This window comes from Aotus nancymaae, unplaced genomic scaffold (assembly GCF_030222135.1).
Source record: "Aotus nancymaae isolate 86718 unplaced genomic scaffold, 86718_ANA_hifiasm-v0.15.2.pri h1tg000016l, whole genome shotgun sequence".
Classification (NCBI taxonomy): Eukaryota; Metazoa; Chordata; class Mammalia; order Primates; family Aotidae; genus Aotus; species Aotus nancymaae.
Genome location: NW_026988428.1, coordinates 49,585,532 through 49,613,134, shown reverse-complemented (window position 1 = coordinate 49,613,134; position 27,603 = coordinate 49,585,532). Strand labels below are relative to the sequence as shown.

General features: G+C 38.8%; 1 protein-coding gene across 1 annotated transcript; it reads left to right on the top strand.

The window, feature by feature from the left end:
* The first annotated feature begins 1,164 nt into the window (after positions 1 to 1,164).
* Positions 1,165 to 6,784, top strand: LLPH (LLP homolog, long-term synaptic facilitation factor). The gene is made up of 2 exons (XM_012444967.3): positions 1,165 to 1,479; positions 6,429 to 6,784. The coding sequence occupies exons 1-2, from the start codon at positions 1,269 to 1,271 to the stop codon at positions 6,605 to 6,607; spliced, it is 390 nt and encodes a 129-aa protein (XP_012300390.2). The 5' UTR covers positions 1,165 to 1,268; the 3' UTR covers positions 6,608 to 6,784.
* Positions 6,785 to 27,603: the final 20,819 nt, after the last annotated feature.

The following is a 27,603-nucleotide window of genomic DNA, read 5'->3' as shown; positions in this document are numbered from 1 at the left end:
AATGGAGCCTTCCCCTGCGTTCACTCTCGCTGAGGTTAACTTCGGCCCTCAAGGTTGTTTACCGCCCGCTTTCCTAGCCCCTCCAAAGTGTTAAATTATGTAGACAAGGGAATGCCGGCGTTCAACAAATGTTAGGCATTTGTTCAACAAGTATGCAAAATTCTGTGCACTAGGGGATCCAGCGGTGAACAAGGCCTTCTTTCCCTCTACCTTCGTGGAGTCTACAGTCCGGGGAGAGGGTGGGGGGCGTGACAGGAAACAGTAGTTTCAAGTTATAGCACCTATTAAGCACGGAAGGGAGCTTACGGAGGTCAGAGGAGTCCTTTCTGAGGCATTGAATGAAGGAGCAAGGCTTGAGAAGAGCAGTTGCCAGGCATAGGGACAGCAAGCACGAAGGCACTGACGCGGAGATAGTTTGGACATTTTTCAGATGCAGTTGGAGCCTGCGGGGATGGAGATGGAGAAGGAGAATGAGATGAAATAGAGTTGAAGGAGGACATATAGAGTTGAAGGGGACAGCTCACAAATGACCTTGTAGGTCTTGAATATATGAGGGAGGTCTTGAATATATGAGATGAAATAGATGTAGGTCTTGAATATATGTAGGTCTTGAATATATGAGATGAAATAGAGTTGAAGGAGGACATACAGAGTTGAAGGGGACAGCTCACAAATGACCTTGTAGGTCTTGAATATATGAGGGAGGAGGTCTTTAAATAATTCAAAGAAAGGCAGTTAATGCTCTTAAGTTTTTAAAAGATCACACTGAGCACCTTGTGGAGGATTTAGGGCTGAAATTGAGTGGAAAGAAAAAAGAGTAGGAATAGGTAAGTTTATAAAGTTGTTAGGTTGGCTTGAGAGGATGGATAATGAAGATGGGGGTGAAGTGTTTATAAAAATCGCTTTGTAATTTGTAAGCTGTTGCATAAATGTAAGGTGATGACACTCTTGCATTCTGGGGAAATTGAATTTCTGTATTTTGTAAAGAAATTCAAGGTGCTTTCAGAATTGGTTTGATTTGTAATTTGCTTATGACCACAAGGAGTTTGATTTGATATCTTAATTGATATTTAATGACTATATGTACCATGTTGATCTTCACATAAGTTGTATGTTAAGTCATAAAAAGTGAACATATTGAAGAGTTTACTTTTCATTTGTTTTGTAGAGTTACCTGTTGGTCTGGTTTTCCAAGGATTTGCCTTCTGTTTTTTTTTATAGTAAAGATTTGCTTTTGAATATGTATTTTTGTTAATTTCAGGTAAAACATGGCTAAAAGCTTACGGAGCAAGTGGAAAAGAAAGATGCGCGCTGAAAAGAGAAAAAAGAATGCCCCAAAGGAGCTCAGCAGGCTTAAAAGTATTCTCAAACTAGATGGTGATGTTTTAATGAAAGATGTTCAAGAGATAGCAACTGTGGTGGTACCCAAACCCAAACATTGCCAAGAGAAAATGCAATGTGAGGTAAAAGATGAAAAAGGTGAGTGTATTTCTCTTCTCTCTCTCTCTCCTCTCCCCTCCCCCCTCCCCTCACCCCAGTTACCTAGTGGTTGGATTATAGCTCACTGTAGCCTTGAATTCCTGAGCTGAAGCAGATTCTTCCACCTCAGCCTTCCAAAGCACTGGGATTACAGGCATGAACCACAGTCCCCAGCCCCTCTGCACGTCATTAAAAAAAATAATTCTGTCAAGTCTGTTCATGTATATAGGTATGTTTTGGATTGTTTGGAGTGGGTCTTTGGTGCTTATACAATAGCCTCCATATCTCAGGAATAAACAGTTCTACAGGACTAGACAAATCTAGACACACTCTGGTTGGAAGGGTACACAGTTCACCCAGAGCCTAGGCAGCATACAGTGTCTTCATTTTACTCTTTGTAAGATCTGATTCCCATTCTATGAGTCCTGTGCCCTTATACTATTACCCTGAATCACAGGGTTTCACTATTTCATTTTGACAGATTCTAGAAACCTTTGTGTCTTAATCATAAAGTTGGAGGATATATATAATGCTGCTTTTCCCACATTTACGCATCAGTTTGGCAGCAAACTAAGCATTTATAATATCCAGACTTTCAAATAGAAATATATTTATTTGACATCTTATGCTGAAAGAAGAGAGCAATATTTCTCAGTCTCCCAACCTTAGTTTTTTTTCCCCTTTAAAAATGGCTGGTTTTAACTTTTTCTTCTTCCCATTTCATTATTCTCCCACTCTATACAAAGAAAAAATACAAAAAACATACTTCTGTGAGAAAAGGGGCCAACCAACAGAAATACCCTCATCTTTCCACTACCCAAATTCAAATTCTGTAAGAATTTGAATATATAGTCTGTTTTCCCTTTTTTATTAATGTTCTCTCCAAGACCAGTTTCTCCACTTGTGTTCTGAATCCTCTCCCTGCTTAGATTCTCAGGGGCTGTACTCATGCATCTGTGTTGTCATTCTTCTCCATGGGTCATTGCCAACAGCATAGATGTGTTTTGGGATGTTCAATGTCAAAAGATAGAAAGAAAAATTTCTCCCTTGATCTCAGGTTCTCTCAATCTGCTGCTTTATTTCTGCTGTACTTGAGACTTCCCTTCACTTGCTGTTTTCGTTTTCTTACATACATATCACCCCTTCCCATTGGTTCTTTTTAGTTGTTGTTAAGGCAAAATTCACATAACATAAAATTAACCATTTTAAAGTGTACAGTTCAATGGTATTTAGTACATTCATGTGTTGTGCAACCACCACCTCTAGTTCCAAAACACTTTCATCACCCCAAAAGGAAACTTAATGCCTATTAAAGGGTCTATCTCCTTCTCCCATCCCCCAGCCTCTGGCAACCACTAATGTGCCCTTTTTGTGTGTGGATTTACCTGTTTTGAATATTTCTTATAAATGGAACCATGTAATGTAACGTGGCTTATCTCACTTAGCATGATGCTTTTGAAGGTCACCCACATTGTAGCATACGTATATCAGTACTTCCTTTCTTTTTGAGGCTAAATAATAGTCCATTGCCACATTTCATATCTGTTCATCAGTTGCTGGGCATTTGGATTTCTTTCCCTTTATGGCTATTGTGAATAGTGCTGCTGTGAACATTCAGGTGCACAAGTTTTTGTTTGAATACCTGTTTTTGGTTCTTTTATGTGTATATTTACAAGTGGAATTGCTGGATCATATGATAATTCTTTGTTTAATGTTTTCCACATTAGCCACACCATTTTACATTCCCACCTACAGTGTTTGAGTATTTCAGTTTCTTCATATCCTCACTAATACTCGCTTTCCATTTTTGGATTATAGCCATCTTAGTGGGTATGAAATAGATTCTTATTGTGACTTTTATTTGAAGTTCCCTAATGACTAATGATGTTGAATAAATATTTAAACATTTTTCTTTTGAGATGGAGTTTTGCTGTCACCCAGGCTGGAATGCAGTGGCATGATCTCAGCTCACTGCTACCTCTGCCTCTCAGGTTCAAACAATTCTCCTGTCTCAGCCTCCCAAGTAGCTGGTATTATAGGATATGCCACCATGTTCAGCTGATTGTTGCATTTTTAGTGAGATGGGGTTTCACCATGTTAGTCAGGCTGGTCTTGAACTCCTGACCTCAAGTGGTTCACCTGCCTCGGCCTCCCAAAGTGCTGAGATTACAGGCATGAGCCACTGTGCCCAGCCAAATATTTTTTCATATGCTTTTTGACCATTTGTGTGTCTTTTTTGGAGAAAAGTCTACTCAAGTCTTTTGCCTCATTTTTTAATTACGTTGTTTGTGTTTTTATTATTGGGTGGTTAAGAGTTCTTTATATGTTCTAGATCCATATAAAGAACTCTTTTTTTTTTTTTTTTTGAGATGGAGTCTTGCTCTGTCGCCAGACTGGCGCACAGTGGGTGGGGCAGTCTCGGCTCACTGCAACCTCTGCCTCTGGGGTTCAAGCGATTCTTCCGCCTCAGCTTCCCGGGTAGCTGGGACCACAGGTGCATCCCAAACGGCCAGCTAATTTTTGTATTTTTAGTAGAGACGGGGTTTCACCATGTTGGCCAAGATGGTCTTGATCTCTTGACCTTGTGATCCACCCACCTTGGCCTCCCAAAGGGCTGGGATTACAGGCGCAAGCCACCGTGCCTGGCCTATATAAAGAACTCTTAACATGCCCATGCACTCTTGATTCTTTTGGATTGATCCTCTGTTTTCTTTTCTCTCCTGTTTTCTATTTCTTTTGTTATACTCTCTAATTTCTTTGACCTTGTATTTGTTTTTTCCTCTTATGTTTTCAATTTCTAAAAGTTTTTCTTTCCTTTCTTTTTTTTTTTTACTGTTCCTTTTTCATAGCTTTGTATTCTTTCTTTGTGTTTTGTAAATGACCCTTGAGTCATCAGCTCTGTATTCTAAATGGGCATATTTCTTCTCTGATTTTCCTAAGGGTATTAATTACACTTTGCTTTTGAAATTTGTATATATGTGTCTAGGTATTGTCTGTCTTTCCTCTTGGAATTTCCTCCCAAGCCCTTCCATTCCTTTACTTTTGTGTCTGTCTTTCATACCAGAGGCTTTTCTCACATGTCTAGTGATCAGTAGTTGTTGTTTGTATTTAAAAGTAGGGCACTAAAAGGTGATTGGAAGCTGGAGGGAGACAGTGTGTGGGAGAGGGTCTGTCAACTGTTAGATGTATAGAAGAATTGGATTGGCTCCAGGAGGCTTTATTTGGAGGTAGATCTCTTATATCAGCATCTGTTAAGTCTTTTTTTTTTTTTTCTCATCATCCCTAGAGAGAGATTCTCTTATGTCCTGCCTGGGGAATGTCTGGATGCCCTTGTTCTTGAATATTTTAAGAGCTAAAGGGAGATGGGACTGAGACTGTGGGAGTCTCCCCATTTAGTGATCTATGTGTTATCAGTTTGGTTTTCATCTCTACCTTCAAGTTTATGTTTCTCCTTATTTCTCCTCTTTCAACTGCCCACCTAATTTCTTAAGCCATAAACCTAGTAGACATCCTTGATTCTTCTTTCCTTTATTCTCTACACCTAAACTATTACCAAGTCTTACTGATTATACCAAAAACACATTAGAAATCTATATCCATTTTTCTCCTGCTTTCACCTTGATTGAGATGGCCATCATCTCTTGCCTTTACTATGATAGGAACCTTTTTACTTCTCTCTTCTGCTCTTGTTCCATTCTCATTTATCTTCCACATATCCACCAGTATGATCTTTTCAGAAGGCAAATCAGATTATATCACTGCCATGCTTTAAAACCTTGTTATCTTAACATGTGTTTACCAACGCCTACCAGTTCTTTCTTAATCTGCTTCCAGTGATTCTTTAAAAAACCACTTAAACAGGCTGAAATTTTTTCTTTTAAGTTTTATTTATTTATTTTTTAGAGACAGGATCTCACTTTGTTGCCCAGGCTGGAGTATAGTGGCTATTCATAGGCATGACCATGCACACAACAACCTTGAACTCTTGGCCTCAAGTGATCCTCCCACCCAGTCTCCCGAATCGCTGGGACTACAGATGCCTACAGATACCATACCTGGCTGAGGTTTTCTTTCTGTTTGCTTTGTTATTCTTCCCTCAACAGAACATTGTAAACTCCGTGAGGGCTAGGAGCTCATATGGACCACTCTATGCCCAGAACCTAGAACAGAACCTTAAATTGTCATTCAGCAAGTAGTTACGGAGTGGCTGTTATATACCAGACACTATTCTAGATACTGTGGAAACAATGATGAATATCTAATATAATACCAGGTAGTCGAGATAGTAGAAGACCTTGTGTATCCTGGTAAGGAGTTCCCATGAGAGACTCTGGGCTTGTCTTTCACAGTGGAGAAGGTGATAGGTATATCACAGCATGCTTGCACTGAGCTTCCTGTCAAGCCTTCTATCAGTAGAGCTGGATCTCTGAGTGTTATCTAGCTAGGAAAAGTATGCAAGCCCCAGGATGTGTCCAGGTCTTTCTTCTCTGTTGACTGCCTGTCTCTTCCATCACAGCCCTGGTGCTGACTACTCCATCAAGTTCAATAGAAGTTTGTTCTCAGGTCATTAGAATTTAGTTGAAGTTCATAAGAAATGGCCAGTCATTCCTAATCAATTCATTACATCTAAGATATATCCCTTAGAAGTATGGGTGCACTTACTTTCTTAACTCAATGAATCACTTAATGTGAGAAATGTTCTTGTAACTCACATGTGTTCAGAAGCATGTATCTACTAATGCAGTAACTCAGAGCCATACATCCTAAATGTTTTCTATTTAACTTTACTATTCTAAGGAAGGACAGTCATGCCAACATTCTTTAGAGAGCTTTTTTCTTCTCTATATTTGGACTACCTTCAGTTCTAATGTTCTCAGTGCATTAATATGCTTTCACAAGGTGGTTTTTTTCATACATAGTGTTAATAGTTTTTTCATCTTTTAATGCAGATGACATGAAAATGGAGACTGATATTAAGAGAAACAAAAAGACTCTTCTAGACCAGAATGGGCAGTACCCAATATGGATGAACCAAAGGCAAAGAAAAAAGCTGAAGGCAAAGCGAGAGAGAAGAAAGGGGAAAAGTAAAGCAAAAGCAGTGAAAGTGGCAAAGGGTTTGGCCTGGTAGACTCTTAAAACCTTGGAAAATGCCACATGGGACAGATGATGGATTAGAATGTATACACATATATACTTTGATTTCAGCTCCCACCAAATGAAAACTATTTGCTTTCCTATTTTAACTTGGCCTTGTAACTCCTCAAGTTTGTTTTGGGAACTTGAATAAAATACTTTGTTTCATACATCCAGGCTCTACTGATATTTTAATTAGATGCTACCCAATACCAGTTATTATCAGGCCTCAAAGTTCTGTCAGGTATTAATGTGGTTAGAATTGTTATTACAACTAGTAATTATAGTCAGTAAAGATAAAACATGATGTAATGACAAATTTTTGTGAACTTATATTTAAAGAACGCTGTTATGGAATCATATCATTTAAAAATACAACATTTGGCCAAGGGTGGTGGCTCACACCTGTAATCCCAGCACTTTGGAAGGCCGAGGTGAGCAGATCATGAGGTCAGGAGTTCCTGACCCAGCCTGGCTAATATGGTGAAACCCTGTCTCTACAAAAATTAGAAAATTAGTTGGGCATGGTGGCGTGCACCTGTACACCCAGCTACTTGTGAGGCTGAGGCAGGAGAATCCCTTGAACCCAGGAGGCAGAGGTTACAGTGAGCCAAGATCGCGCTCCACATTCCACAGTCCAGCCCAGCCTGGACAACAGAGCAAGACTCCATCTCAAAAAAAAAAAAAATTAGTGGATCTTACAAAGTACTTGTGTGGAGCTTTGATTCCACAGAATAAAAGATATTTTGCGTGTAGATCTTAAAGTTTGATTTTTTTTCTTTCATATATGCTTAAGCTTTTTTAGTCCTAGAGATGACCAGATTCTTCATTTAAATTTTTTCTTGTCTTAATTTTAGGTAGAGTATTAACATATACAAATCAGTATTATTTTTTAGGAAATTAGAACATTTCAAGTTTTTCATGGAAACTGATTTAATGTTCTTCAGTGTTAATGTTGTGTAGCCTAATGTAGTATAATGCAGCATTTCTCAGAGTGTGTTCTTCAGAATTAGTTTCTCTGGATGCTTGGTTAAAAAAAAAAAATTGGGTTCACATCAGTTTGGGAAATGCTACTTGAAGATTTACAAAAGATTTTAGTTGAGGAATAGAATAGTCCTACAGGAATCCAGTGGTAAAGAAACGTGTTTAACTTTTACTCTATGAAACTGGCTTCCTGAAAAATGTGTTTTAGTTAAATCTGTCTTATTATAGTTTGCTAAATTCACTCTTATTTAAATTTACTTTTAGTTAAGCAATCTGTTAACTGCAACAACCAATTACTGAGTGCCTAGTGTGTGCCAGAAACTTTCCAGATGCTAGGGACAGACTGAATAAGGTAAGATTTCTGTTCTCATGAGGCCGAGAACTGTGTATCTGCTTAGAAGGGGATGTTAACTTCCCAGGAAAACTCAAGTAAAATGTGAAATATATTAGAATAAGACCACTTGGTCATGAGGTCACAAACTTTGTGCCAAGCACACTGCTAAACTGGGGCACGATATAGACTTAAAGAAAACATGACCCAAATGTTTCAGAAAATTTCAACATTTTATAAAATTTAATGCCAGTAAAATTACTGGAATTATTTAAATTAAATAATTATTTAAATTATTTAAATTAAGTTATTTAAAATAATTATTGGAATTATTTAAATACAGTAGACTTTTCTCATTTTTCTCGTTTATTGAAAAGTTGATAGATAATTTTAAATGCTTAAAATTTCTTAACAGCTAAGAAAGATGTGAGTTGAAAGATGTCATTCATGGCCTTTGTGGCCTTTTGGTATAGGTATGAATAACAATAGCATTTGTGAGGGAAAAGCAGATATGTACATTTTTATTCATAAAATAAAAAATTATAAACATCCAGTTAAGTCACTGATAATACCAGCCTAAATATACTAGCTGAATTATTTACCCTTTTTTTTTTTGACATGGGGCCTCACTCTGTCACCCAGGCTGGAGTGATTAGCACAATCTTGGCTTGCTGCAACATCTATCTCCCAGGCTCAAGCAGTCCTCCCACCTCAGCCTCCCGAGTAGCTGGGACTAAGGCGGTGCCACCATGCCAAGCTAATTTTTATATTTTTGTAGAGAGGGTTTTGCCATGTTGCCCAGGCTGGTCTCAAACTCTTGGACTCAGGTAATCCACCCGTCTCAACCTCCCAAAGTGCTGGGATTACAAGCATAAGCCACCACACCCAGCCTAATGTAGACATTTTTTATTATTTTTAAAAAGGGGACCGGGCACTAAATTCTAGCACTTTGGGAGGCCGAGGTGGGTGGACCACCTGAGGTCAGGAGTTCGAGAGTAGCCTGACCAACATGGTGAAACCCTGTCTCTACTAAAAATACAGAATTAGCTGGGCATGGTGGCAGGCACCTGTAATCTCAGCTACTCAGGAGGCTGAGGCAGGAGAATTGCTTGATCTCGGGATGCGGAGGTTGCAGTGAGTCAGGACTGTGCCATTGCACTCCAGCCTAGGCAAGAAGAGCATAGCTCCCTCTCAAAATCTACGTTAGTGATATTACACACTTGGCACTGATTTACATTTTGAAAGCATTGTCAGGTATTTTCTAACTAGTTTTTCTTTAAGTTGAAGTAGAGACCAGCGCCAGGGCTAAGTTCATGTTTTCTGAGGCTGATAACCTCTAATTTGATTGTATTGATAATAGCTTTGAGCTTTCATCTAGGGCCTCTCCGATGTTAGGATTTTCACTTCAGTGTGTCCAGTCATGAAGTTTGGCCATTCAGGATTTAACTTAAAAGTTAACAAAATCAAAAATCAAAACACCATTACCAAAGAACATTTTGGAATCAGGTTCTGGAGTCTCATATCTGGAAAGGTGACTACTGAAGAGAAGTTTACTTACACAGTGTTGTGAGTAGCCTCTAAGGCACTGAGTTCCTGAACACTGCCAAGATTCTCCCCACCAAATATTGGCAGGAAATTTAGACTGGCATTTCAAAATTAGTGCAGGGGTATGATCACATCTTTGTCACTTTATTTTTAAGAATTACAAATTGAGAAGTATAGCATAGTCCTTTTGTCTTTTAAATAATTAGCTTGTCTTTTTGAAATTTGTCATCTTTTTGACTGACATTTACCAGAGAATTGCTGTAAAGCCACAAGATGGAGCTCAAGCTAAGCACCAAATCATTTTGGAATTAGATTGAGTGAGCCAAGTCACCTTAGGGATTGAATGTAACACTTTGTTAAGAAGTCTGAAATCAAAATATCGTTTAAAGATGATCAAAACTGCTTCAAGTATTAACTCATTTACCCAACAATCTCATGAGTTTGGTACTAATGTTACCTGAGTTTGGTACTACTTTAATCTCTGTTCACACATGGGGAAACTGAGGCACACAGACCATACAACTAAAACTGAAATCTGGGATTCAAATTTAGGCAGTGTGGCTCTAACAATGCCATTCTGCCTTTCAAGGATGTGCAAATTCTTGCTGAAGAGAAAGGTGATTGTAGGATAGAATACCTATTTTTGGGTCAACCTATGGTAGATTGGATTCATGTGGCCTCTGGGTTCATGTGACCTCGGGATCAGATAAAGAGCAGGTTTAAGTTTAATAATGAGTTATAGAATCCTCAAATCTCTAGGCCTAAGGCAGCCTGGATTTCCCTAGGTGACACTTCATCAGGAATGGGCTGACCAATACAAAAGGGGAAGGGGTAGGCCATGATAATAGTGCCCAAGGTACTAATCAGAGAAGAAATGCAAACTGCAGTTGAAGCTCTAAGGTAGAATCAAGTAGTGGTTTTGACTACATCCTGTTTTCTACTGTCACATTAGTATAGATATCTCCTCCCACTATGTAATTCACATGCTACATCAAATAAGGATGCAGCAGTATGCATTTGCTTATTAGGAAATTTGGATGTTTTCAAAACTTGGATCCATATGTCTGGGATATGGCTTGAGTTGGAGAAGAAAAATAGAATCAAATATCTGAAATAGACTGGTGGTGATGGTGAGGGGCAGCAATGTGTAGTTTAGGAAAATGCTGACCACAACATAACATTGAAAGGAATCTAAGGCATTGCCACATTTATAAATACTGCAATAGAAATGCAGATGCTACTGTTGGTTAATCTTACTAGTTAAGTGACTAACTTCTGAAGCCATCTGGCAAAGTGATTCAAGTTTGTGCTAGACACAAAATATACATCTTTTTCCCTCTATTTATCTGCATATATTAATAAAAACACTGTTGCAGTAGACACATACCAGTTTTACAAGGAAATGTTTAGGGGTGAGGTGGGACTGTTAAGTACTTATACCAGGTCAGAGGTCACTCTGCTGTCCCCAGGGGACTGTCAGGCAGCTAGGAGGCCCAGGGCCACTTTTGGGTCTGCTTACAAAAAGAACCCTAAATTTCCTGCAGTTGAATGCCAAGGGTCTTTTGCACTTATTTTAGAGCTCAGGAAAAAATACAATGTGTTGCCAAATAAGGTTAATTTGGTAGGCAAGCAATAAAAATAACAGCCAACTTTTAGAGAATGCATACTTTCTTAAATGCTTTGCATGTATTATTTAATCCTTCAAACACTGTGGGATCAATACGCTTATTATCCCTATTTTCAGATGAGAAAACAGTTTGAAAAGATTAACTAAATTTGCCCAAAGTCATGCAACTGTTAAGTAGTGAGCATGGCTGTCTGTCCTAGAGCATAGAATGAATACCTATGATGGAAAGCTACAGAGAGACAGACTTTTATTTGATTTAAGGAAGCACCTTCTAACCAAGATTTTGGGAGCTGAAATGGGCACCTTGGGTGCCTTGGGGTGTCACTCTAAGGTGGAGAACCATTTGGTTGGAATGTAGCAAAATAGATTCAAACATTGTACAGTAATCCCTCAGAATCCATGGGGGATTGGTGCCAGGACCTTCCACAGATACCAAAGTCCACAGATGCTCAAACCGCTTACATAAAATAGTGAAATATTTGCATATAACCTATGCCCATCTTCTCATGTACAGTCATATGTCACTTAATGACCGGGATGTTTTCTGAGAAGTGTGTCGTTGGGTAATATTCTTAATCATTGTGTGAACATCATAGAGTGTACTTACACAAATCTAGATGGTATAGCCTACTACACTTAGGCTATGTGGTATAGCCTATTGCTCCTAGGCTACAAATCTTTCCAGCAAGTTACTGTACTGAGTACCGTAGACAATTGTTCCACAATGGGAAGTATTTGTTAACTAAACATAGAAAAGGTACATTTAAAATGCAGTATAAAATATAAAAATGGTACACCTATATAGGGCACCTATCAGGAATAGTGGTTGCCAGTCGGTGCTTGGAGTGAGTTAGTGAGTGAGTGGTGAGTGAACGCAAAGGCCTAGAACATGACTGTATACTGCTGTAGACTTTAGATACACTGTGCACTTAGGCTACACGAAACTTATAAAAAACTTTCTTCAATGGTAAATTAACTTTAGCTTCCTGTAACATTTTTACTTTATAAATGTTTTAATTTTTTAAACTGTATAACCCTTTTTCATAATACTTAGCTTACAACACAAATACATTGTACAGCTGTACACAAATATTTTATATTCTTATAAACGTTTTTCTATTTCCATAATTTTTTTTTTAACTTTTTAAGCTTTTTAGTTAAAAACTAAGACACAGACACATTAGCCTCCATCTACACTGTCTTTCCCCTCCACATCTTGTCCCACTGCAAGGTCTTCAGGGACAATAACAGGCATGGAGCTGCCACCTCCTATGAGATCAACACCTTCTTGTGTAATACCTCCTGAAGGACCTGCCTGAGGCTGTTTATAGCCAACTTTTTCTTTAAATAAGTAGAAGGAGTACCCTCTAAAATAACTAAAAAGTATAGTAAATACATAAAGATAGTAATTATTAAGTATTATGAACTGTATATAACTCTGTGCTATACCTTTATATGACTGACAGCACTATAGGTTTGTTTACACCAGCATCACCACAAATATGTGAGTAATGCATTGTGCTATGATGTTAAGATGACTGCAGTGTCACTGGGCCATAGGAATTTTTCAGCTCCACTGTAATCTTATGGAGCCACTGTCTATATTGACTGAAGTGTCATGCAATGCATGACTGTACTTTAAATTATCTCTAGACTGTTTATAATAATACAATGAAAATGCTATGTAAATAGTTGTTATACTGTATTATTTAGGGAATAATGATAAGAAAAAGTCTGTACATGTTCAGTACAGATGCATCTGTATTTTTCTTTTGAATATTTTTATATCAGGACGAAGCCACAAATGCAGAATTCATAGATACAGAGGGCCAACTGTTCTTGAAATTTGGGTTGAAAGCTGTTAAAGTTCTTTTCAGCCAAAAAAAATCCCTCATAAGAAATTGTCATGTTTGAAACGTATCATGCTTGTTTTGCTCTACATAGTTTTTTGGCACTACATAACTGTAGACTTAATTATCTTTTTTGGTGGAAATAAAATATATGAAATCTCCTTAATTTTGTTAATGTTAGGTCTGGTACTCATTCCATTAAGTTCCACTATAAAGTATGGAAAAATGTTATAAACATCTGTTTTAAACAATGAATGTTTTAAAGTCGTGTAAAAAAGATGAATGAAGTAAAGTCCTTCGAATTTTCATTTAAAGAATAGCATAGCTTTATAATACATTAAGTTTTTAATATGCAGAATGTATTTAATTTCCTAAAGTGATGAATTGTCTTGGCATTATGCTATCTTATGAAACACTTTCTTAACACTCACATTCTGTCTCTATAGTTTTCAATATCAGCAAAACCTTTAAATAGTCTTAGTTGGGTGCTGTGTATCATTGTACAGTAACTACTAGTACATATGGTATTTCTGATCCATGTAATAAAGTACATTTGTCATGTGTCTTGTGATCTGCATACCTTTCAGCTGTTACTTCATAAATCTGTTCCATCAGAAAACTGCTTTGTACAGCAAGAGTTGAAGCTGCTTTTAATAAACTAATATTTTGTGTCTTTTATTTGTAATCAACAGGGAGTATTACAGACCTGTGCCTCTGTGGAGAAACATTCCACTAAACTAGTTTTCTCTAGACAATAATGGGAAAAAAATTGCATGGGAAAAGCACAGATGTTCAAGAACATATGTTGTTTGCTCCTAAAAGTCAGCTGAAGATCTTTTGTATTATTCCAGATATATATTTTTTAATACTTTAGAGAAGAAACAGTTTGAGATATGTGATGGGGAGAAGACAGAAATTTTATTGAGAGACCAACATTGGGTGCTATTTGTTAAAATTCTAAAATGCCTCTCCTTGCTCACACAAAGAGATGATGTTCTTGAGCAGAGCTGTAGGTAGTTGGCCAAGGATTGGTCATTCCCACATGCTTCCTTCCTTAGACATATACACTTTGCTTCAGTTTTAGTCTTTGTTTTGTCCCAATCTTCAAATCAGCAGTGTCTTCACAAAAGCAGGTATTTAATACTTCAAGTAAAAAGTGATTGCCTTTATGCCCCTTTGCCCCTTGAGTTACTGGATGTTGTCTTCCTTGAGCTGTAGAAATTTGCTCCATGAGTCAAATCTCCACAGACTAGGCAATTGATTATTGATAAATGCATAGGAAACTATTATTGGAAAATGTTTAAGGAAGCTGTATGCCTTAGGTGGGGTTGGTATGGACATCCTTTATATGCCTATGAATCTTTAAGAAGTGTTGCCATAAAGAGAATGGGAACCAGCTGTTCCAAATCTCCACTGAGGAAATGGGTTTTAACTGTAGCAGAAAGGATTTGGGTTAAATGTAAAGAAGAACTTCCTGCATGTGAGTGTTATTTAAAGCCAGATATGGATTGAAAAGAGGTGGTTTGAGTTCTCTGGAGGACTAATGGAGCATGAGAGAAAGAAATGAAAGGGGCAGGGAGAGAGATTAATGCCCATTTAATTGAGATGTCTTAAATGTGATTCTGCCCGGTGGCTCCGAGGCCTTTACTCTCCTTTCTCACACCCACACCTCAGGTTATGATGTTTACAAGGTCAGAACTGAAGAGTATGCTTTAGTCATTAGAACCAAAGTGCTACAGGACTCCTAGGTCTGGAGGTCCTTTCCATGTAATTCTCACTTGAAAGGAAATGCTAAGGTGTGACCAATGGATGAGGAAACGGACCTATGCTTAATTTTCCACCCTTGTCAGTATACACACTGAGCTCACAGTGCGAGGAAGGGATTTGATGTTCAGCCATTTCTGGAAAGGCGAGTGGTTGGTAGGCTGAGACCTCTTGGGCTTGGATGAGTGGAGGGCTGAGGAGGGATGGCTGTCAAGCCATTGCTGGACACGTGTCAACTGGGTTGCAGATCCGACTTGGCACCTGGAGTTCCAGGAAGCAGAGACTGAGAGGACAGGAAAAATAGACCCTTTGCTTTTCCTTTTCCTGCCTGTCACTGTGTCCTGCCCCTGTTCCCATTTGGTGCTCTCCTTTTAGGAATTGTTATAAATTCCTTTTCTTTGCATCCCTTTACTTTTAGCCTTTCTCCTTCAGTCTGTTTTTCTTACAGATTTTTTAAATTAAAAAAAAAAAGATTGATTGATTGATTTTTTTTGAGACGGGCTCACTCCATCACCCAGACTGGAGGGCAGTGGCAGAATCACACTGCAGTCTTGACCTGCAGCTCAAGTGATCCTCCTACCTCAGCCTCCTGAGTAGCTGGGACCACAGGTGCATGACACCATACCTGGCTAATTTTTTTCATTTTTTTGTAGAGACGGGGGTCTTGCTATGTTGCCCAAGGTGATCTCAAATTCCTGGGCTCAAGCAATCCTCCTGCCTCGGCCTCCCAAAGTGCTGGAATTACAGACAGAAGCCACAGCAAAATAAAAGATGTAAGGCTGCAAGTCAAACATTTTTTAAAATACCACCAAATTTAGTTATAAGTGTTTTTTGTTTATACATTACCCCTAGCATTTTTCTTTGTAGCCCAATGACAATAATAGAAACTGGTTTTATGCTTCAATGCTGTTTATCACTTTTTCTCTTTCTTCATTTCCCTCTTTTTTCTTTCTGCATTGGCCTCTTGTGTGTGGATATTAACTTTAATTTCCTCCTTGGGTTCAAGTCACTACCTTTCTTGCATTCTCTATCTCCCTCCCACTCATTCCTCCCATCCAACTCAGTCTTTCCACTCATGTTTTTCTAACTTCCTTTTTACCCTTATCTCCTAATAACTAGATGCAATATGAATAGAAAAAATGCTTTACAACAGGAGTAGGTGCTAGGTTTGAGCGAGTCCCACAGAATTTATGTGTTGGGAATTTTGCCCCCATTGTGCTGGTATTGAGAGGTGGGGCATTGAAAAGGTGATTAGGTCATTAAGTGGGATTAATGCTGTTCTCAAAGGGCTGGGTTAATTCTCAAGTGAGTGAGTTCTCGCTTTCCTGAGACTGGATTAGTTACTGCAAGAGCAGGTTGTTACAGAGCTAGCCTGCCTTTTTTTACACAGGCTTGCTTGCCTGTCCTCTTTTCTGCCATGCTTTGGAGCAGCATGAGGCCCTCACCAGATGTGGTAGCCTGATCTTGGACTTTCCAGCCTCCAGAACTATGAGGTAGGTAAACCTCTTTCCTTTATAAATTATCCAGTCTCAGGTATTCTGTTATAACAACTGAAAATGGACTAAGATAGTAGGCAAAAGGGCTGGTCCTTTGTTTTTGCAAAAAAGTTTTATTGGCACAAAGCCAGGCCCACTTGTTTATGAATTGTCTTTGAATAATTTGTGCTATAAAAGCAGAACTGAATAGTTGTGACAGAGATTCTCCTATAATCAGCAAAGCATAAATTAAAATTTGGCCTTTTAAGAAAAGGTTTGCAGATTCCTGCTTTAAAATATTTTCTATAGCAAGAACTATCACTACTGAAAATAAAAATAAAAAATAAAAATATTTCCTATTTATTAAATGAAGGCTTTTGTTCTTTATTTGAAAATTCAGGTCAGTTGGATCTGGTTTTATATTTCCATCCTGTTGCATTTTACATTTGGAGGATCCTCCCAGATTTCTTACTGGAAGGAAGTTGTATTAAAAACAAACAAACAAAAAAACTAAGCTTGCCCTCACTCTGTATCAAAGCAAGACAGGTGTACAAAAGGTTGTGTGTTTAGGGGTGTTCCCCATCTGCCACCTCAACTGGGCTCCTTTCAGTCTTTGGACTTGAAAAAAAAAAAAAAAGATTGTCCCACTGTAAAGCTTATCACAAATCTTATAACTCGCTTTTTCTTTAAGTCTACAAACCATTTTTGAAAATGTTAAATGCTGGAGAAAAAACTCTGTTTTAATTTAATATGGCACCTAGAATACTGGCACATGTAAAGGCATTCCAGTTTAGTTTGATTTGGTGGGTGGTCTAGCTGAAAATATTTTACACAAATACACTTAGAGGTTGGTTTCATTATGAAATAAATATGGACAAAAATAGTCATAGCATTTAAGGCTGGAAAACGTTTTAGAGATCACCTATTTTAACCTGTGCTTCTTAACAGATGAGGAAACTGAGGCCAGTTTCCCCAAGATGTTAGTAGTTCATGGCAGAGTCCAGGAGCCCAGGAGTCTTTGTGTTCACAGACCAATCTTTTTCAAAGCCATAAATAGGTGACAACTAGCCACACAAATAATAACATTTGGACTAATGTCAAAATTAATTATATTCTTTTGTATAAAAAGAGGGGCTGCTAAATAAAACTATAGTGTGTGACTAGTAATATTTTCTGTAGGTCTATTTCTGCCGTGGTTAATAACCAATCCTTTCCCATTGGTGGCTGTGCCTCTCTGTTCCACAGGTAGTATAACAACTTTTAACTGAAACAAAACAAAACAGCAATAACAAACATCCCCTCATCCCCATGCCCTCCGTCAAAGGCCAGATTGTTGTTGTTATTTTGTCTCTACTCTTTTCCTTCTAATTCATCTTGTGTGGTTGTCAACTTCTTTTTCTGCCTATAACTTTTATTATTTTTTTCTCATAAAAGTAACACATAAAAGTTATAGAAAATTTAAAAACCCAGGAAAGTATAAATGAAATAAATCATTCATAATCCAGCCACCCAGATAAGGTGTAGCTGTGTGTATATTTTCATAATTGTTTTAACATTGTATAATTTTATATTCTGCTTTCTTAACTTTATGTCATGGGGATTTTTCCTATGCCACTGGAAAATTTTTAAGAGTGTTGTTTGAAAAGTTCCTTCATTCTGCCTTGTGATAAACTATACATTTTCTTGTTTGTCTACTTTTGGATACTGAATTTTTTTTCTGAAAAAAACCTTTTTTTTTTTGCTATTAAAATACTTCTCTGTAATATTAATGATCTTACATCTAAGTCTAATCCCTATCTGATTATATTCTTGAGGAAGAGTTCTAGAAGAGTATGGACTTTTGTTTATAGACTCCTTATCTGTGTTGCCAAACTGCTCTCCTGAAAGGCTGAAACAATTAGTAATCCTTCCAGGAGTATGTGTTTGTCTGGGGTACCCTTGAAGGGCGTAAAATTTAAGCCTTTTAAAACATTCCTTTCAGTAGGTCACTCTCCTGCTAGGAAACTTCCCATGGCTGCAAGACCAAATCAAAGCTTCTTAGCATACTCTCTTCCATTTCTTCACTTCCAGTTGATTTCATAACCACTGCAATCTGGCATCTATCCACAACTGTCTGCCTGGAGGCATCAAACAAACAGCCCTGGACTGGACTAAGTGTCAGGAAATGAGGGTTCAAATCCTGGCCCTACCACTTTGTAGTTTGTGACCTTGGGCAAGTAGCCTAATTTCTTTGAGCCAGTATCCTCAGCTTTAAAATGGAAATAATCAAACAGATATTCATTTGTGAGGCTCCTGTGAGATAACATAGGTAAGAAATGTGTTTAATCTGTGGAGCACAATAGAAATGTTATGGGGTATGTTGTTATTGAGACTTCTCTTGGGGGTGGTGTAATAGTTATTAGCGTCGTCCAACAAATATTTCTTTCTTTTTTGAGACAGGGTCTCACTCTGTCACCCAGGCTGGAGGGCACTGGTGTGATCATGGCCCACTGCAGCCTCAACCTCTTGGGCTTAAGCGATCCTCCCACCTCAGCCTCCTGGGTTAGCTGGGACCACAGACACATGCCACTGTGCCCAGTTAATTATTTTTTGTAGAGATGCAATCTTGCTTTGTTGCCCAGACTCATCTCGAACTCCTGGCTCAAGAGATCTGCCCGCCTTGGCCTCCTAAAGTGCTGGGATTGCAGGTTATTTCTGATTCCTTTTAGGCCCATGGTAGAATTCCACTTCCCCGACCCCTTCATGTGAGTGTGGCTACGTGACAGACTTTGGCCTCATGGACTGTGAGTGGTAGTGGCGTGTGCACTAAAGAGGCCAAAGCTTAGGGGAGCTGAGCCTTCCTTAGCCACTCTCCTGGCCTCTCTCCCATGGGGGAGGACAATGCTGCAGATGGTCATTGCCCCATGAGCCTGGGTCCCAGAGAAGGAGCATCAATGCACAGAGGAACCCCCCAGTCAACCAGTAATGGAAAAGTTATCTCTAGCAAGAGTTAGACCTTGTTTATTTAAAGCCCAAGATTATGGAGTTGTTTCTTATTGCATTCTAAACTAGTAGTAAGAGCCTTGCCTCCATTCTTTTTTCTCTGTAGCATTTGATATTACTGACATTCTTGAAACCCTCTTTTCCTTTGACTTGGTGTCATCAGCATTCTCGGTGTTCTCCACCCTTAACGACTCCTCCGTCTCCATTGTGCTCTCTTCCTTCATTTTCCACTTCCATGTGGGTGTGAGATGAGCTTCTGGCCTCATCATCTCCTTTTGGTACACGCTTACCTTTGCTAACTTTGTTTACTCTCACAGCTTTAAATATGTTTCTTTAACCTTGTAACGTGTGTTTGAAAAAAGTGTCTCGTTTGAGGATCACTGGTCCACCCTTCTTGTATGCCTTGAGAACAGGGATACTAGGCTAGAATCTAGAGTGATCTCTAGCCAGACAGTGGGCTGGCTTCTCTGCTTTTCCAGCTGTGAGAGACTTGTGCACTCTGCCTCTGTTTCTGCATCTGTAATATGGGATAATGAATAGGTAGTGGTTGTAAGGAATAAATAAGAAAATGCATGTAGAACACTTCCAGGGCTTTGCACACAGTAATCTTACTATAAATAGTGGTGGTGGTTGTGCTGTTGATTTCATTTTATCTCCTTCCTTCTCTCCCCACATTCTACCTCCGTCTTCTGGTAAGATATGCTTAGAAATAGAAAGCCCATAATAAATATCTGCTGTAGGTCTACCATTGTATTGATGTCTAATACCAGGAGTGACAAATTGGTACCCTTCCCCTGGAGAGACTTTGTAGAGTGTTCTGCTTTGTTTTTTTAATTGGATTATTGCCTTTAGATGGCTCAGACACTTCTAAATTCTCAGTTATCTTCAGCCCCTTTTGTTTGACACATACTGAATGGCCCTGGGAGGAACTGCCTTAGGTAACCCGCGCCACCCACACTCTGTAATCTCTTTTCCTCGCACACTCCAGGGCTGTCACTGCCAGGGCATCTTGGCTTCTACTGCTTTTTCCTGAGAGAAAACAGTAGATATTTTATTGTGGTAAAATATGCAAACATAAAAATTTATATTTTTAATGATTTCCAAGAGTGCAATTCAGTGGCATTAAGTACATTCACAGCATGGTGCAATCATCACCACTGTCACTACTGTTTCCAGAATTTTTTTTTATCATTTACAATAGAAACTCTGTACCCATTAAACAATAATCCCCCATTCTCCCCTCCCTCCACCCCCGGTCTCCACTATTCTGCTTGCTGTCTCTGAATTTGACTACTCTGGATACCTATATTAAGGGAATCATGGAATATTTGTCCTTGTGTGTCTGGCTTCTTTCACTCAGCATCATGTTTTCAAGGTTCTCTATTTTCCATGTTGTAGCATGCATTAGTACTTCATTCCTTTTTAAGGCTAAGGAATATCTCATTGTATGTATATATCACGTTTTGTTTATCAGGTTATCTGTCAATGGACACTTGGATTATTCCTCTGAGACAATTTTGAGGCCCACAGCACCAGCTCACTCAAGTTTCCCATTCTGAGACAATATTCCCTTCTAAAAACTCTTTTTTTGTTGGGTCTACCTCAATGTCATATAGCAAGTGACAAAAATATAAGGGGCTGGGAGCAGGAAGAATCGAAAGGAGATTCACAGGCCATATGAATGTGATAATGATGAATTTTTACTTCTTTTTGTAAAAAAAAAGAATGATTTTTAAAATATTACTGGTAAACAATTATAATCATGATGTAGCATTCACATTTTTGGTAGCAGCTTTCATATGTTTTCAATATTTTTCAATGGATACAAATAGCTTTTTTATTTGGAAAGTTGGTGGAGGAGATGCACAAAGACCCTCAATGCTTTAGTTATGTTGACTTATGACATCTATTATTTTATTTATTTATTTATTTGAGATGGAGTCTTGCTCTATCACCCAGGCTGGAGTGCAGTGGTGCAATCTCGGCTCACTGTAACCTCCGCCTCCCAGGTTCAAGCAATTCTCCTGCCTCAGCCTCTTGAGTAGCTGGGACTACAGGCATGTGCCACCACACCTGGCTAATTTTTTTTGTGTGTGTTTAGTAGAGACGGGATTTCTCCATGTTGGCCAGCCTGGTCTCCAACTCCTGACTTAAGGTGATTTGCCTGCCTTGGCCTCCCAAAGTTGGATTACAGGTGTGAGCCACTGCGCCCGGCCATGACATCTACTATTTTGTTTGATGCTTTAACTTCTGAATTTTGGGGGGTGGTATATTTCATACCTTTGGCACTATATTTTAAGTTTCTCCGAGGAAAAGACCATTCTGTGGTTTGGTACATCCAACATTAAAATCAGATAAAGAGCATATATTTTTTAAAGGACTTGATACGTATTTGGAAGTCCTTAAAACCTTTCCTTTTACTTTCTGTTTCTTTCCACAACACAATATCATGCAGAGAGTAGTCATCCCATAGTTTACTGCTTAACAAATTGGTTAGTCTATTGATTCCAGCTTTCCAAAAGGGCCTGTTCTTTTAAAATATTTGACACTAGAATATTTGAAATACTTATCTTCCCTATAACCACTGACATTCTAATTATGATATATTTGGTCCTGATCTTGAGCTATCACTCAAAATTATCAATTTCTAACCACTCTGCATACTGAAAAAATTTCAGGGGCAGAAGATGAAATTTTTTTGTTGCTGGTTTACATAGTACAATATTTTAGTGTGTGCTTATTATAGTATCTTAACTCCCTGAGATTTACCAAGGACAAATGTGATCTTAATATTATATTGTATTTCATTTCACAGGTTTGTTTCATAACCTCAATAGTTATTTCTAGTTGTGATTCTGTTTCCTTTCTAAATGTGTTAATAAAATGCTTGCATTAAGATTGGCTTGACTCCAGAATCTGATATGGTCATGCTTCAAGTAAGTGATAAAACTCGTGACAATATAGCAACTTGGAGATGTTTGGATGCATCCTAACTATACAAGTGGGGAAACTCTTAGGTCCTTACAGAGTTAAATTAAGGTCAGACCTGGTTTCCGACACGAAGTTCAGATGTATTGGCAGATCCCCATGCTTGCATTTATTATACTGTAATTTGGGGCTTAAAGAGTTATATCCAGTCCATCCCCAACATCTGGATAGTGTTTATAACGATCACATTTGATCCTAATGTAATTTTGTTGGGGAATTCACTAGAATTCCTCTGTTGGCTACATTACAACTGAACATGAGATCTGCTAAAATATTACTAAAAAACTAGTGACTATCCATAGAGAATATAAAAATAGATTTCATCTCTCCTCCCCTTCCCTTCCCCGGCCACTAGCCACTAGCCACTAGCCCATCATATTCACCTATCTGGGCTTCCTTGTTTCCATTGATAGAATAGGGGCGATGCTCTAACAGCAGCTAACACTTGTCTAGGGTTTTGAAGCCCGAAAAGCGGAGCAGGCACAAAACTTTTTCAAGGTTGAGTATTGTATGTGCGCAACCACAATGGCAGTGTCATAGACTCAACCAATGTAGGTGAGATGGGCCTGATGGCAGTTTTTCCTTTCATATTCATTTTGATTTAGATGCTATTCTGTAGAGTTAGGAAGACATTATTTGGGAAAGTAGAGCCAAAGGATTGGTTTTAACTACCCTTCCCCCATCAATGGAAGCCCCAAATGAATCAAGCTGAACCTTTTAAGGCTGTAAAGGGAGCCTTTAATTATGTGAGATTGACAAGGGGGACATTTGGGAAGTTTGGCAATGCAGTTTCAGGGCTTCCCAGCCCTGCCAGCAGGAAGATTATTAACATATTTCATATAATTTGTGCATTGCTATGTACCCTCCCCATGAAATAATTTTAACATTCAAAAAGAGACAGCTGGAAAGAGGAAAAGACAGATAGGGAAGGACAGAGACTGTAAGAGTCTTTAGAGAGGGAAAATTATTTCATTAAATCTAAAGAGCATATGCTTTTCTGATGTATACCATATGCAAGTCTATGCAAATTATTTAATAGCAGTGCACTCAGAGTAATTTCCATTTCCTCCCTAGCTTGTGACGGGGACTATTCCTTTTAATCAGATTAGATGACATTCTCCGCAAACTTTTGGGGGTTTCAACTTAATTTGCCATGCTAAGTAGTTAGGGTAATTTGAAATAAAGCAATCAGTGGACAGAAAAGAATGAAGCCAAACCTCATTTCTGTCTTTGAGATGAGGGGCTGACCGGCTGCATGAGCCCCATAGGACTTCTTTCTCCTCTTCTCTCTTGCTCCTTAGCACCTGAGACTTCAGCAGCATTTCCAATGGCCAGTTGTGTTGTTTTGATGGCACTTAATCAGATCTGTTTCCCATCCATGGGGCTCGCATGTGATGCTGCATTCCATTAGGCCCCCACTGACTATCACAATTTATGGTGCTGCCTCGAGCAATGATGGAAAAATGAATTCACACTCCTTAAAAACTTTTTCACCTGGGGAGGTCATGGACACCTAAAGGGGTCTTTGAAATAGTCTGAAGGGGCCCTGCAGCTATTCCATTCTAGAGGTTCTGGGGAAAGGGAGCAATAGTCATGTAGCACCATTGATGGGCGAGAGTTACCAAGGTAAGTCCTGGCAGGAAAGAATTCATGTGGGACTCATGCCTGAAGGGATAGCAACCGATCAAGGGTGGCTGTGCTGCAGTAGTGCCAGACCTTGGTAAAACTGTGAAGCTTGTTTTAGGGCATTGCTCACAGTTCTGCAGGCCGTGTGTCGCACAATCCCAGAGCATTGTCTTGTAGTCATGGGACAATCTATATGTTAATACCTAAAGTTTTTCGGCAGATGGCAGTAAAGGGTCTCGAGGAAGGAGTGACTTTTAAAATCACATCAGGTTACAGTCTGGACTAGACTAGAGGCTGGTTGGCCTTCCCTTTCATGGTTCTCTGTATTATGGGTGGCGGTGTTTGAGGAAAGGGAAGATTTTAATTGCTTAAACTAATTCCCTGCAAGTGTTAGCAGATGAGGTTTAAATATCATCTATATTAGGGCTGCTAGGGATTTACCAGCCACCAAGATATAAAAGAGGAGAACTTTAATGGTAAAATTTCATGTACTGAGAAAAAGAGAAAAGTTTGCTTTTTCCTTTCTTTCCTTCTTTCCTTCACACCCACCTTCCTCAGAAGGCAATGCCTCAGCCAGGATCTTGGTTTTGAGCACTGCGGCCTGCTCCCAGGATCTGTCCCTGTGAAACAGGGAGGCACTTCTTATCAAAGATTTGTTTACAAACTTTGATTGTAAACAGGCTGCAATCAGTTAACTCTTTAAAAATTACTAAGGACATCATATAACCAAACCAGTACTCTTCCTACCTGCAGGGAGGAAACAGGACTAAAGTTTTCTGAGTGCCTAGTAGGTCTTTCCATTCATTGTTTTTCTTAATCCTGGAGGCAATCCTTTTGGTTATCATTTTCCTCATTTTACAAAGAAGGAGATGAATAGTCAGAGAAGGTAAATCATCTCCAGGAAGTCTCCCAGTTAACATGTGAATTCAAATATTTTACTTATTTATTTTATTTTATTTTTAATAGAAATAGAGATGGATGTCTCACTGTGTTGCCCAGGCTGGTCTCAACCTCCTGAGCTCAAGTGATCCTCCTGCCTTGGCCCCGCAAAGTGCTGGGATTACAGGCGTGAGCCACCAAGCCTGGCCTGGGTCCAAATCTTCACCTGTCTCATCCCAAAGCCCAGCCTCATTTCTGTCTTTAGTAGTTATGTGGTAGAGTAGTTTACCGCATAACTACTAAAGATGGGACTAAGGGTGACTTCTTTTTTTTATTATTTTGGTTTTTTTTTGTTGTTGTTGAATAGGCAAAATATATACATGCATGACAAATTCAAATACACAGTTGCAAATACATTTCTCTGCTTTCATGCCTTGTCTGGGGCCACCCTCCTGCAGGCAACCATAGTTATAGTTTCCTGTGTAGTCTTTCAGAAACATTTTGGGCTTTTATAATATAAGCATATATATATATATCCTTTTTTCCCTTACATAAATGGTAGCTCACTAAATATACTGTTGTGTCTGTCTTTTTTCACTTAACAGCATATCTTGGAGGTGGGCTAAATAATTCTTTTTAAGAGCTTCAGAGTTGGAAATACTTTCCATCATATGTATGTACCATAATTTTATTTAACTGAAATTGATCTATTTTACTGATATATTTATTTAAATGAGATTGATGAACCTTACAAAGATTACATTGTTAAATGACCGTATTCCACTCAGTGTAGCCAGCCTTCAAAACCTTGCTGATGAATGAATGCCTCAAAATTGAAATAAGCATATGGCTTCCCAGAGTGACTTAATATCGTGCATGCTTTTGAAACGTTTATTTTGTGCTTTAAAAATGTATTCGCATTTCTAACATATGCGTTTGCATGTGCACACACATACATTCTCACCGCTTGAACTAGAATTAAAGGCTGGCAGTGAAAGAGACCACGGTCTCAAGATGTTCAAAAAAACTTAGCAGTGCTTATTGGATCCTTATCACTCTTTTATAGTAGTGAGACATTAAAACAAAGTCTGTGGTCTGTCTGCACCTCAACTCAGCTTCTTTGGAGTAGGATGATTTGGATCAGTAAGAATAAAGTAGGAGTAGATCAGCATTCCAGGAGAGACAGAGAAGGAAATCACAAAAGAAGCAATTTTATAATCTCTATAGCAAAAGAAGGAAATTCCTTTTTAATCCAGTAAACTTTAAGCTCTTTAGACAGAATTTTTTCATGGCTAATGTAAATGCTACTCTACTTCCTATGTTGACACCTTATGAATTGTAACTCAATTCAGGGATGAGATTCTCTACAAACATTTTTTCAAAAACTAGCCAGGTGTGGTAGTGCACACCTTTACTACCAGCTACTCAAGAGGATGAGGTTGGAAGATCGCTTGAGCCAAGGAGTTTGATGCTGTAGTGAGCTACGATCACATCACTGCACCTTAGTCTGGGAGACAAAGAGAGACTCTGTTTCTAAAAAAATTTTTTTTTTAAAAAGGACTCAAGAGTTCCTTAAAAGATGGAATTTATATCCCATTAACTTTGTATGCTTCCCAGAAGTTATAGGATATGTGTGTGTGTGTGTGTGTGTGTGTGAGAGAGAGAGAGAGAGAGAGAGAGAGAGACAGAGAGGGAGGGAGAGAGAGAGAGAGAGCACAGCAGTTGTTCTCCCAATATCCACCTGTATTTAAGGATAGGCCCTGTCTAGGGATTTCCAAGATAAGACATTCATGATAATGAGACTTTCCAATATTCCACATAGTTACATTTCTTCCTCTGTTATGTGCTCTCTATTCAAATGGCAAATCTATTTTCCCTATTTCCAAGAGCCGACTTAATGTATTGCAAGCAGCAATTTGATATGGAAGTCTAGGATCAAGGCTGGTATCCTCCAACACCAACTATTATTACTGCTCCTCCCCACACCATAGGGTTACTCACACCACATGTACTCCATCTCTGTACTCATCTCTTCTCTCCTTATCTTAAGGCTGTGATATACACCTCTGGATAGGTGGAGGCATCTTGCATTTTCTAGTTGCAAAGGACCTCAGAAATAATGACACTAAAGCAGAGGGGGCAGACAATGACCTCCACTTAACTTGAAGCAGAAGCTGCCAGAATGGAGGATATACAGGTAAAACAGAACAAATGGCATGAGCTGGATGATATAGAATCGTGAAATTTTAGATTTGGAAGAAACCTTAGATGTCATCTAATCCAGTGGTTCTAAAGCATGACCATGAGTGTGGACTGAGAAATATTCTCTCTCTCTCTCACACACACACACACACACACACACGTATACATCAGCAGGAACAAACTTTTGCCACATGATGTAGGTGCAAGAAATGTTCCATCTATTTAGATCAAGTGAAGTCAGTTCTGATCAAGGTAGGGAGGCTCTCCTTTTCTTTGGGTGGTGTAAGTGTTTCTGGGGACTCATGTGGTTATAACAATTAGCTATTTCTGAAATGATGCATGAGGAGCTCAGTGGCTTATAATAATAAGCCAGCAAGCTTATTATTATTATAACAATCAGCCCAAACTTAGTGGCTTATAAAAATAAGCATTGCTTTCTTATGCTCACAGATCTGCTGGTTAGATGCAGATAGGCTTAGACTATAGCTTGGGTTCAGGTATGCCCCATGAGTCTTTCATTTTCCCTCAATCAGCAAATAGCCAGCACATGTTCTTTTCAAGGAAAATGCCAGGAATGCAAGACATAAAAGAAACTAGGCAAGTCCACTTCGAGCCTCTGTTTGATTCATACTTGCCAAAGCAAGTCACATGCCAAGCCCAGTGTGGGGGTGGGAAAGTACCTTGGTCCACAGTGGGAGGGCGCTGTGAAGCTGCATGGCAAGTGGCATGGATGTATAT

Excerpts from the sequence above, each read along its gene's own strand:
- LLPH (XM_012444967.3), top strand. The coding sequence starts at position 1,269 with ATGGCTAAAAGCTTACGGAGCAAGTGGAAAAGAAAGATGCGCGCTGAA. Across the intron at positions 1,480-6,428 it reads TGAGGTAAAAGATGAAAAAG|ATGACATGAAAATGGAGACT; the intron begins GTGAGTGTATTT and ends CTTTTAATGCAG.